This window comes from Ptychodera flava, chromosome 20 (genome assembly GCF_041260155.1).
Source record: "Ptychodera flava strain L36383 chromosome 20, AS_Pfla_20210202, whole genome shotgun sequence".
NCBI classification, from domain to species: Eukaryota; Metazoa; Hemichordata; class Enteropneusta; family Ptychoderidae; genus Ptychodera; species Ptychodera flava.
Window position 1 is genome coordinate 14665539 of NC_091947.1, and position 13986 is coordinate 14679524.

General features: G+C 38.2%; 1 protein-coding gene across 7 annotated transcripts in view; it reads left to right on the top strand.

Moving 5' to 3' along the window:
* LOC139120121 (neuronal acetylcholine receptor subunit alpha-10-like) overlaps positions 1-13986 on the top strand; it is a 218035-nt gene that overhangs the window by 194539 nt on the left and 9510 nt on the right. For all 7 annotated transcript variants that reach the window (XM_070684220.1, XM_070684219.1, XM_070684221.1 and 4 more), the window contains 3 exons: positions 7473-7612; positions 12935-12979; positions 13564-13673. In XM_070684220.1, the coding sequence (XP_070540321.1) occupies positions 7473-7612; positions 12935-12979; positions 13564-13673 (295 nt within the window). The remainder of the gene's footprint in view (positions 1-7472; positions 7613-12934; positions 12980-13563; positions 13674-13986) is intronic.

Genomic DNA, 13986 nt, shown 5'->3' on the forward strand with positions numbered 1-13986 from the left:
TGCGTTTCAGTATTTGCTACCATCATCACGTGACGATCGTGACGTTGTCAATACGCCGGCAACACGGGAGCATCTGATTGGTGAACTCACGTGAAACGGAAGAAACTTTTCAAGAATGTTAAGAGAAAAGTTCTGCCGACATGGAAGTTGATAAACAAGCCAAGTCACGTGACCGCGAGTGGGATATGCTTGAAATATGCCGTAATAAACTCATTACAGAAATGGCCGGCGAGTTATCGGGGTTCAGACACTCGCGTTTAACACTGTGTACGAAGTTGTCGAATTGAATTACTGACTTGTTAACACCGGAGAAAGAACGCTGAAAGCAATAAGTAGACGGCATTAAGCCACTTTGTGTCCACGGATGTATTTCAACACAAACTATGTCTGTGAATACGGTGCCGTAATCATACCTCGCCGGCCGTTATTGTCCATATAAATGAGAAAATCAATATGACACAGTGAAAAACAGGGGATAAACTCTTAGTTTTATAAATCCATTTTCAAACTTAGGCGTCTCCATTTACGAAGGAGCTACTGATATTTATTTTATGCTTTCCGTTTTATTATTCGCAGCATGATGGAATTCTGTCCTGTTTCCACTGACTATAGTCTTTTTACATCTGTTCAATAGAGGGTTTATTTAATTTTCGTACAAATGTTCCTCACATATTGTCGATGTAATTCCAAACCCATACAGCGGTAGTTTTAAGCTGAATAACACGAGCGGCCTTGTAGAGGATTTAGGAAAGAAACTCATCACGGGTATTATTATATGTTTACCCAATTATTATCCTACTTTGAGGTTGTTGTACCACATCGTCGTTCATAACCCTCCGTTGAAAATACATGCACGTATGGTGCAGGGTGTGGCGGACAAAAGTAGGCATCTCGGTTTCTGGCTCGTTCTATTGGCTTTTCAGGGTCAGGTCAGGCATTTTGTACCTTGTCGCCGGAGCCGCGTCAGCGGAGCGAATTTGATCGCTGACTTCCACGTTTGATTACAGTGGGTTGTCAGTTCGATTCCGATCGAGATATTGCTTGGTTCTCTCCCCCAATCCAATAAAAATACCACCCTGCTGGGAGAATAGCCCAAAAAATTGAGATTTTTTATTGCTCAGAACACACAAGTCAAGTGTACTTTACGGCTGATACGTTCTCAGGCCTGAGTTTTCTACGCATGGCGACCTTTAGTCTCCGCTGCACCACATCGCAGTATCGGTTATGATATTCTGACCTGTGCGCAACGTCGATTCCTTCATAAACACTGGACAACGTCGTTGCACTCGTTTAAATTTATGACCGATCGTCATCATCTCAGATAGCGACGGATTCTTATTCACCAACCGTGTCAATAAATTGAGCATTACGAGTGGAAACCTCGTCTGTTCTCATTATTCCGCGCATTTATGACGAATCTTCACGCTTTTGGAACTAAACCTAACTAACTTGAAATACGAGGGCATGAGTCGTGGTAAATCGTTAATGAAATGGAGAGGCTCCTCTCTCGAGCTAATGTCTGGCAGAATTCAGTTTTTGTTCGAGCAATCTGCGCTATTTTTAGAGTTGTTTATAAGGCGTGCGTGGGATGTAACGGTTACGTTCAGCCTAAAAGCATGACATTCCATTCTGTTACTTCTGGAGATTTTTTTCGCCCGTACTAAGAAGTCACGTTCTTTCTCGTCCTTAGACAACATGCAAATGCGAGACCATATCGATCAATACATGCCTGTTGAAATGAAGACTGTGGTATTTGCTTTTCAAGTAAAGCAGATACAAATGAGTGAAGTAACTTTGGCAATTCTCCAGAGCTTCAGTGTTTCGTACCTGTTATGGGTTTTATTTTATTTTATTTTATTTTATTTCAACTTTATTTACTAATCTCGATAACTCCATAGGTTACGAAAACCTCTTTTCATGGAGGTCGAGACACAAAAAGACATGAAACACAAATAAAATCAAACATTAAAAGAGACACAGTACAAATCACGCAAGAAATGATACAGTGCGTGAAAAAACAGCATTAACAAGTTTCGATGTACTTGGTTAATAAATAATTATGACAAGCCTTTTTAAAATCATTAACATCTTCCAGCTCCCTAAGATAAAAAGGTACTAGTATTCAATTGCACCAGTTACTTGAAAAGATCTTCTGAAAAACTCTGTTCTTGCTCTTGGAATATCTAATAGATGCTTATTTGCAGATCGTAGGTTTCTCGAAGGACGGTATTCGTTAAAAAGTTCATTAATATTGCTTGGTGCGAGCTTTTTCTTAGCTTTAAAAACTAGGACCAGCCTGTTTAATTGAATTTTAAAAGCGAGTGGTAACCATCTTAATCTATGATAAAGATCCTTGGTTGGCACACTGGAATCTGTATCAAGAATAATACGAATTGCACGTCTTTGGAGACGCTCTAAAATCTGTAAATTAGTATTTGATGTTGAACCCCATTTCTGCACTGGTCCTACAGCTTCCTCGTTCGAAAGATATTCGTTGACCTTCGATAATGACATGATTGAAAAGATGATATGCAGCAACAATTCTCGATTCCAGAAATTGACTTTTTTTTTTTCGTTTTGTGTCTCAATTAAATATGTCAAGGTCTTTCCAGCTCCTATGGATTATGCTTTTTCGGTACCAAGCTACCTATGTGATGTTGTCTCGAAATCCCCTGAACTGTCCGACCCCCCTCTCCTGGAGAAGCGTAACCCCTGGATAACATTTGTGTCGAACAACCAACCCTCTAGATCTCGGTCCAAGAAGCAAGCTGAAAACAAGCGTTGTTTTATCTTCCTTTGGCGAGACGCTGAGCAGCTTGAGTGTAATTTGCACGGTTTTGGTGCAGTTACCAATAAACTGTAAAATTAGTTGACAAATGTTATTAAAAATAACAGGAAACTTTAACCTACGAATTCCCTGTAGATGTCATATTCGCATGCTGAGGTACATTAAAGTTTACAACACGTGACGATGGTGATAGAGTGGTGACACTTTTCGCGTTTAATCATCTGTTTAATTCAGTTAGTCGTATTTCCTTTTAAATGGAGTTTGAAAAAAAATACAATGTTTGACAAGATGCGGGTAGACTAACGTGTGTATTCGGGATGCAGTTGACAATATGTCGATTTCTCAGAGTGGCAAGGTCAGATGTCACTAATACGAGTAAATATTACCTCTCGCCTACTAAATTATTCTGACATGTTCGAGAGATTGGGTCGTCTGGCGTGTCACTTAGCTACCTATGTGCAATCTAATATTTTGACAGTGAAGCCGTTCGGTTAGGACATGCACCATTCTGAATATGGCATCTGACATACCTAAAAAAGTGTATATGTGCAAACTCTGTGCAATTATTTTATTATTTTTCAAAATATACACGGGACCACACTAGTGCTTACAAGTTAGGACTCTCTGAAACAAAACAGCATTTTGTGAGTGTGGGACAGCGTGTGTGTAAGTCTGCCTGTTTGTCTGTCGGTCTATCTGCTTATATATATATATATATATATATATATATATATATATATATAAATAACACAAATTACATTGACTTATAGAACCTTCAGGTCGTATTGTTCTTAAGTCTTCCTTACTTTTAATGCCAACAACGTTTCGATGTGGATAGCACACCTTCATAGGCGAAGCAGTTGATCCAATGAAAAGAAACATAACTTACTACAGTGCGCATGTCCGAGATAAACAAAAGACGATAATCACGGCAACGCGTGGGAAATAAAAACATGACATAATATATATATATATATATATATATATATATATATATATATATATATATATATATATATATATATATATATATATATAATATATATACGTGTGTGTGTGTGTGTGTGTGTAATTTCCCACGAGGACATCTGTATACTTATATATATATATATATATATATATATATATATATATATATATATATATATATATATATATATATATATATATATATATATATATATATATATAATATTGTGTTAAAGCATTTATTATTATTATTATTAATTCTTTATTTCGGACAATGAGCATGTCCATATATATAAATGGTTACAGGATTGGCAAAAAGAATGATACAAAAAAGGTTACATCAAGAAATATTCATTTATGGGTTAGACCATAAAGACATATTTCTGAACACAGATTAGAAGACTGAATTTATCCATCTTTTCCTCAAGTCAGAAGTGAAGTACACAACATCATACACCTTACGTATAATTAGATTCTCACTCATAGAAACCCTTTTCATCAAACTATTGATTTGCTTTCTAAGCAAAGCATCAAAAGTGTCAATCCTATTATATACAAACATAGTACTAGCACTGCTGCGTCTGTCATATCGTAGAAGTATGCGACCAGCATAGTTATCGACCGCAATATATTGTTTTAGCTTACAATTCATTCGAATTCGCCTTCTTATTTGGTTGAAAAAATTGAGCGCAAAGTCAATAAATTTTATATTCAATGTACACGACACCAAGTGTTACAGTACTTTCAATTTTTTCCAAGTATTTTACACTCAGTGATTACAAAGATTATGCCAACGTTGAAGAAATGAACAGGGATGCATACATCGCTTCACTTTGCGGTTAGCAGCACAACAACGATGTTGAGCGTCGACTGTCGCCGTTCCTCTCCCGCAGTTGATCCACTTCATCAGGAATACCGCAGCTGTATAGATCACATGGCCGCGATACCCTCGAGCGTCGTCGATGATGACGTCACAAGTCCAATTACCCGGGAAAGGCGCTCCTGTTGTTCCATCTTATTGTACGTAGAAGGAGTATAGCTAGATTAGCATCTCCACGTTTTTTCCCCGTGAAGGTGAAAACAGCCGTTACCCGTACTGCCATGAACCTCCGTAAACTGTCAAATTAATTCTCTTTTTTGTACATTTAGTTGTTTTACACTTTTAATTCACCTTTTTGCAAAGTCTTTCACACTGGAAGAGATCTGCCCGATGTTCTGATCGACTGGTGTGATTGGCTCGCGGTATATGTTCCGTACCTGCTCCGTGATTGTGTTTCCCCCTGGGTGAACACATTTGAATTAGGAAATTGACAATTTCTGGTTTGTCAAAAGCGCGATTCTTACTCAATCAGCGCACGTTATTCTTTGTAAAGATTGAGCTGCCCTCTCTATACCGATCCAATTAACTTGCAGCGGTGTTTACATCGCGTAATGTTGTATTCAGAGCTACTGGGCAGGAACGAAGTTGCATGCACCTTTCCACATTGATTATTGGACCTTTTACCGACCGCGGCGCACCATTTATCGCGCCACAATTCTTCGGGTTATGCATTTTTGTAACAGTATGTATTCAGAGCCAATGACTGAAATATGGAATTTCCTTCCATACGTGAGAAGCTAACGTTAGCTCATTAGCCAGTTCTGAGAAAAATCAAGCATCGATCACGCGACAACAAAATGCGCCCACCCCGGTGCACAATTTGTAATTATTGCTGCGTAAATTAAAAACCGAAGTAGTTCTGTCGTCGCCGCCTTGCCCAGTTTTTTGCTAAATTGGTGCGGACAATGCTCCATTATGAAAGCCCAGTTCCTTTGAAACTTTTCCATTTTGAAAAAATGACAGGTTACTCGGGTTGGCACATTTGACGTGACCTATACAAACCAGACCGTCCGCGATGGCGACGCTGTTAAAACGACATTGTACATCGTCATTCGGACGACGGAGTCGACATTGACTTTTTCTATCAACAGTTTGGCAGTCTTATTAATTGCCTATACGTATCCAATAAAAATCACGTTTTTTTTTCAACAAATCGTCTGATGACTCAGAACCGTTCCTTCGCCCACATTTTTTTGTCAGAAATACTTCATCATGCGCCTGTACTGAGTAACATAAAGGAATGGTTCACTTTTGATGTGAAATTTCGTGAGCGCAGTAATTGCGCTGTGCAGTTTTATTCGCGCTCACGCGCCATCCTTTGTTCATCTCTGCGCAACGGATGGGACGTCCATCTGTGTACGGCTTTCTCGTGAAACGAACAATAACCAGATCATCACCGCGATAATCGAATTACGTTTATATTCCCTCTTCCTCAAAATAGGACTATTTTCGTATCATTCGTTCACCATATAACATAAAAAAGGGAAGTTATTACTTTAAAAATATCGCGACCGCATTACCGGAATTCCTGAAGTAATTACCTCCTTATAGTAGAATTGGAAGTTTTTTGTGAGTCTATAGTTGATGACACATCATTATATATTACCAAACACATTGATAACTTTCGACTTTTCTTGCCCCCATTATGCTTGTACCATTACCCGGGTAATTGCTTGACAAAATTACTTGAATTTTATTGACAAGGTCCACTGTATTAACGGAGTCGTTAGAAATGATGATTAAAGGAATCTCATTTAGGAGATGCGCAAGTCAAGCATTAATCTCAATTATATGGAAGTTGAGTGTGAATAGCAAGTATCATAGCAATGTCTCTCGTAAGGGGATACAACCATCACGCCATACCAATGGCGAAAGTGCAATCATATTATGTGTAGCAAGACGTTAGTGCCATGCCTATTTCGGGTGGCAATAATCGAGGCAGTCAGACTTTAAACAAATAGATCAATAGCGTAGGTCAGCTGGAAAAAAGAAACGCTTTAATTGGACACCGGCCCAGGGCACCGAGGAAGAAATTCGAATTGATAGAGTCGCACGTTCGGGACTATAACCTCGGGCATCTGTGAGCGAATGAAAAAGACAAGCGAATAAATAACGACATGGTATCGCTGAATGATCAACGCTGTAGCACAATCATAAACAGCACGTTCATCCGTTTGAACCCTTCCTGGCATTAGTTTGCCTCGGTAATTTGAAATACATTACATTTGACAAGGTCGGTCTCTCGTGGATATAATTATCGAACACAGGTCATCTATTTACGAGCAAAATGATTCAGTCTAACACAACACAAGCTGTGACGAGCTACAATTCTTCTTTGGTTTGTAAAGAAATGTACGATTTATGATTTCTCCTTTGACAGTTAATGCACTGCATCTGTGTCAGCATTGTAATGTGTCTTGCACCTATAGAATCTTTCGTCTGACTTTACAGTCGTTGCTTTAATTTGTTGAAAGATAGAGAAAAAATGCACGGATTAAATTTGGCCATGTGATGTTTTAGCTTTTGTCAAGAGGGCACAGAGCCCTGATTATATCATTGAATGGCCCTTCACATCTTCCCTTCAACAGCATTATATACATAAATGCACACATTATGCACATTGTACGAACAGGCATTTCACTGCAGTGGCCATGGTATTTAAGGCCTGGTTAATTTAAGAGGGATATCTGTGTGCTGGTACTTCACTATTACTTGTCAACACCCGCATTTTTTGCTTATACGCGAAATCGAGACCAAGTGGTTTTATTTTTGTCCCTGCTATGACATTATCATTGAATTTCAATAAAACATTTTATTGTTTCCTCTGATTTCAAGGAGATGAATGCAACGCGGACTTACATCGGTTGTACGAAGATAAATTTAGTAACTATAGCAACCTGGTTCGACCAGTTCGTGATCTGTCCACCGTCACTAACGTCGACATGGCGTTGTTTTTGAACTTGGTGCTGGATATGGTAAGTTCAAAACCCTTCCCGTATGGTGTTTGATCTGTCTTAATTAGCATATATTTTGCATAATGTAATGCCACAGAAACGCCGGCACCATTCACTGGGCAGGTGGCACTTGTTCAGTATACTCCAGAAATGGCCTGACATGCTTAATGGCTTGAAACATAATGCCAACCCACCGGCATTATTTCGATTTTATTTCTTCAAACAAGTAGACCGCTGCATATTTTACACAAGGAGGACATTCGTCCCCATGAGACACGCATACTACCTTGATAAATGTTTGACCTTTAACCCACAATCGGTTACAGTATCAACCATTAAAGAAACGCGCGTTCGGTCCACATGCCCTGCAAACTTTTTAGAACATTACTTTGTAATTTTGCTGACTCCTGCCACAGTTCGTCGGCAATTTAGAAGAAATGAATATAAAAACCCACTTCTATTAGGTAATTAATTTAACGAATTAAAAAGCGTGCGCGAATCGGATTGTACCCTGGCCCGCAGGCTATTTAAGCAGTCCGACTTTGAATTCATAGGCCAAACTTCATTATCAAGCTAACCTTGTCTCAATCAAGTTATATCCATGTTTTGAAAAGTGGAAGCATCTTGCGAGTTCTACGCCAGGACCAGCAATCGACATATTCAATATTCAACGAATCATGATAACCAAGTAATAGAATGGTATTACTAGAGGTTTTGCTTATATTAGTATATTGAAGAAAGAAAAAGCCCTATCTTGGGAAAATGTTTATAGAGCACTCTAACTTTTCATTTCATCAGGGGATCTCAGATCCTAAGTCATAAAACGTACTATACTCGTACTAAGTACACGTACTTTGGTCGGCAGAATGTTATAATTACGGTGACTGGATACCGTACTTAAAAGCTCCAAGGGCATTAACCTCCCCGTCGCATCACACAGTATCATGAATATTATACCATACCCGTATAATGCAATTACCAAAGCCTTCAAATAAATGTTACACTGAGCACTTATTTAAAGTTACGATGTGTCTTTGTTATTCAAATCTAATTTCTATAATTCTATGGCTTTTCGTATTTGATCAACATGGAGTTTCATCGAAATTAATTATTTTCGAGGGTCTTTTAAAAACCTGGGTATCACATCGTCGTCATCGTACATTAAGTCTACATTAAGTCTCGCAAAATCTTGTCCAGTAGACTCGATGGCAATCACTCACGTGGTTCTTTCTGTTAAGTAAAAACCATGTCCATTATCGTATTAAAGCAACTTGTGTTTCATCAACTTAGTATTCCGTTGGCGATGCGTTTAACTCGTCTACTCTTTCGGTTCATCGTGGGCAGTGGTACGGTCCACAGGTTTGAGACAAATGAATTCGTAAAGTAATCACGTTTGTGATTTTTTTATTCAATTCTATCCGAGTACTTCAGTTTTGCAGAAAGATCACTTCGATAGGGCTGTCACGTAGATTTGCAGTTTTATTGAACCCTGCAGTTTGCGCGGGAACTCTCACTACGTAACAATCTACTCGAAGGACACCGGCGGTTCACCTCTTGAACTCTCGTCAGCGTTTGTCGAGAGAGGACCAACGGTAACTAGCGGCAAATCGTAAGTTAAGGTTTGAAGTATGCAAAATGTGTAAGCCAGAATCGCGAAGTCACACCACTGTCTTTTCAATACATTCACCCCTCGAGGCTAAACGAGACCATAAAGTTAAGACAGCAAATATAAACGCAGTACACATAAAATTTAACGGCAAATTTTCATTTGTCTTCAAATAAATTAATCTTTGGTGAGTGACCGCGGATTTCATATGTCGCGTTTCTTCCGTAACGTTGAATCCGCGGCGGTTACTAGGTAACGCGTTATCTCCGTGGGATATCATTCTTGGCTAGCTTGATGGGGAGAGTAATATTCGATATCATGGTCGTCCGGCGCGGAGATCCGTTAAAATGATGCATCAGTACCAGGTCACACGTAAGCCGATTACCAACGAGGGATCACTGAATACTGATACGATACGGCCAAGACAAATATTGCTGGGCGTAAAAGTCAGAACGTTGTACGTTTTAATCGGCTCCTTCGAACGCATGGAAAAATCTGCGGAGTAGTACCAATGAATATAAATTTTCCCTGTGTAGTTCGCATGTAAATTGTGGGAGCAATGACGTCGATTACTCGTGAAGCATGGTGAAATTGCAATCAGATCTTATCGATTGAAAAGAACGCGGCGAAATCACAAGAATATATATATATATATATATATATATATATATATATATATATATATATATATATATATATATATATATACATGCGTACGATATATATATATATATATATACATGCGTACGATATATATATATATATATATATATATATATATATATATATATATACATACATACATACATACATACATACATACATACATACATACATACATACATACATACATACATACATACATACATACATACATACATACATACATACATACATACATACATACATGCATGCATGCATGCATGCATGCATGCATGCATGCATGCATGCATGCAGGCAGACATACATACATACATACATACATACATACATACATACATACATACATACATACATACATACATACATACATACATACATACATACATACATACATACATACATACATACATACATACATACATACATACATACATACATCTACGTCTTATCAATTAAGCAAGGTCAGTTGCATTCTTCGAAGTTTACTCCTTGCTCACATACCACTTTTGACAGTACTTTCAACGAACAGAAAAAAGATGTTCGAACGTCAGGCAGTATAATTTGTTTGTCCACTCTCTGTCGTATACCCTCTTTAAAATGTTACAATGTGTACACATTTTGAGCTCGGTTTGGAAAGAATTGTCTTTTAACTGTGATTGCTCAGCCGTAAGGCTAACAGTGACTTGTCCCGAATGGTATCAAGCAGTATAAAACGTCTGGTCGGACAAGGAAAATCAATTATGTATGAACAATATAAATTGACCATAATAAAAAACCCTGCAAAATTCATTACGGCTTTCTGTGTTTTCTTGACTAGGTAGTCTATTTGAATTGTCCATTTCTCAAACTAATTAGGTAATGTCTCTGAAGTCAAATATCGTCTTTATGTTTTGATAAAAGCAATAGTTAAAGTAAAAGCTTTCTCGTGTTGATAGGGAAAAAAGCAATTTGTTCTCTCGTTGAGTAATTTGACAATCATCCGAGATATATTACGCTTTAACTTTGGTATATACCTTCATTTCCGTGAGTTCAGCGCTCAATGGGCATATAGGTTTCTGATTTGATGGACAATTTCGTCATCACGTCAATCATACCGCGGCGAGGGCTTAGAGGCCGTCATCTCCGTACAGACTCGGTGCGTATTTGCCTCTGTTGGAAATGGAAGGACACTGAGCGCCCTGGCGTCTGACTGAAGCAAACGGCGGCTCCACACTCAGACAGGGCGACTCTCCCATTGTAATCAATCCCTTCATTCCTGAAACAAGTCGGGATAAACAAGGTAGCATATTGGCAGTCTATTACTGATAAATACAAGTAATTGAAGGCACGAAGTGACCGTATTCGCCTCAGACTGACGTTTTCTAAAATCGTTTTCCATCTCAAAGAATTCCTAAGAAACTTACTCGGAGGAAAACTAAGTTCGACAATAATTCCAATGCTAATATTTGGAGAGATAAAGCGATTAATATAAACTGAAATCCTTTAAGTCGAGTAATTTTTTTTCCCTTTCATCGACTATCCATTTCGGATTTGCCATCAATTGTTATACGATGTGGAAAATACTACGCTTTACTTTGACCATGGAATTATTCATAGCTTGAGAAGCATTAAAGAGAAATGCGTCAGAACATGCCATTCAAGGACAAGGTATCCTAAAATCCACTTATCTTTCATAAATACTGATTTGTATAAAATTTTATGTATAACAATGTTGGAATTGACGAAATAAAAAATCACTGTTTAGAGATGGAAAACAGCCCACAAAGATAATCAGACGCATGATGCATACGTTTTCGACGTTTTCTAACGGTAAAGTGCGGATGATAAAATTTGTGCCATAAAGAGCGATAAGTTGGAATGTAAAATATTATTGACCATTCGAAATATTCAGTAATACACCGAAAGTACGTCATCAGCGTAAAAATTACGGAGTTGACTTAGTATGGATTACGGTCATATCTATGACTGAGTGGCCTAAATCTGTGGTCTCTTTCGGGAGACGGACAAGTAAGTGTACACGATGCAAATTAAACCAACTTGAACGGGTCCTCTAACCCAGAAGACTCCAAATTGAGTTTTTGAACGAGGGTGCAAGCCATCTTAGCGTGGAATATTGCAGTGTCGAGACGACTAGATATAGTTGTGCTGTTTTTATCGTATGTTTATTTCCTATTTGCACACACATAAGCATATACATCTCTAAGATGTTATACAATTCCAAAGATTATATATAACTTCCATATCTGTTCAAGAGTTGTTATTTCTATAACTTTTGCAGCTGGTGATATTGAAAAAACTGCGTGCGTGCATACTAATGAATTGGTTTGTCAGTTTTTGTTAAATCTGAATAACAGAAAAAGACAAAAGGGGTACGAAGCCAATTGTTAGTTGTTCGTTATCTGATCTCGTCTTTTTATTTAAAAAACAGATCTGTCTGGGTTTGTTATATAACAAATCTGTTAGTTTTATTAACTTTGCCCTCGGCGCTATTTGCACACAGGCAACTACTGAACTAGGATTTTACATCAATTACGTCTGACTGCGAATATGTCCCTTTAATTTCCAACGCATTAACATTAAAATTTAACTTAATAGCTATGCAAGAGCCTGGTCTGCATTTATTTAATTTTCAAGTTAAGCGGCCTCAAAAATTCGTCATCACAAACCATTATACCATGGTTATCTCAGAGAACGAGTCCAGAAAGCCTTTATTATGTTTATGTTAGGTATCATACATAGGCTTGTGATACATGTGTGTAACAATTGTCTGTTGTGAACTCAGATCGATGCTTTGCGGGAGTCCCACGCAAGACAGGATGCGCTCACTCTTTTCGGAACATCTGGCATCATTTCTGAAATCATTTTATCCTTGTGCCTTTCTTCCATGGATGTGATTTCGCCATGTTTGTATTGTTTTGTTTCTTAATTTGCTGTTGTGCGAGTTATACGTGACCTTGAACGTAAACATCCCATTAGCACATAACGATTTACATATATTATAGCGTTCCCCCTTGACAAATGTATTGTCCATTATCAATAATGATTTCTGTGCTGTATTTTTGCTATTCTTTCAGGACGAAAAGAGCCAAACGCTTATCAGCAATGTATGGGTTACTTTGGTAAGTATTGACCAGATAAGTTGAGTGTGACGTCATAAAGGAATATTTATGAATTGCTGGCAGCTGCAATTAAACCGTTGGTTTATCAAGTGAATCGACTGATCACAGTGTTCTACCTAAAGCGATGGTCAGACGGCTTGGTGTCTGATCTCCATATACATTGCAATGACTGCACGTCGAGCAAGTTTTGTTGCAATATTTCTACTTTGTTTAAGTGCTTCTAGGCAGTAACGAGGAGATCATATCGGTTCTAGATGCCACATAGAGCCAATAAAGTTTCGAACGAAAGTTAAAAATGTCCGTAATAGCTAACAAATAGTGGAGCGCTGTTTAACTTTCAATTGTAGAATCGTCATCGCAATCACATTCACAATTTCACATTCCTGTCCGATAGTATACGAAGGACGCTTCTCTGCCTTTTGTTGTCTTCAGTTTTGAGTCATGTAATTTATCACATTTATTTGACTGTCCCAACCTTAAAAACTCGTTTTATGGTAATTCGGATCCACCAAATATACATGTCATAACATCGGAACTTAAACTGTATCGCACTTCAATACTCGGTTCATTTTTCCATTCTGCAGAGCTGGTACGATGAATACATATGGTGGAACAAGACCGAATACGGAGGGATACATGACTTGAAGATTCCAGCCGAGCAACTCTGGCTGCCCGATATTTATTTCTATCAGAAGTATGTACACACTGCAAGTATTTAAAAGCCATTCATGCCACCAGATGTGAAAGGAAAGTTTGTCTAGGACATTTATGTCCTCGAGCGGTTTCATCTTTAATAGTTGACGTTGGTCAATTCGCCGCCGACGTAATCGGTTCATTGCACAACCCTACATACATAATAATAACAATTAAATGCTGGCCCAGTAGATAGCTATACTTTAATTGCTATGGAAACTCAAAGGCGGCGTTTTTCATCTGCCATTAGACAGTTTTCATGCTGCGCGAGAGGTTACGAGATCTTGCGTGGCCTTGAATGACGGTTGGGTATT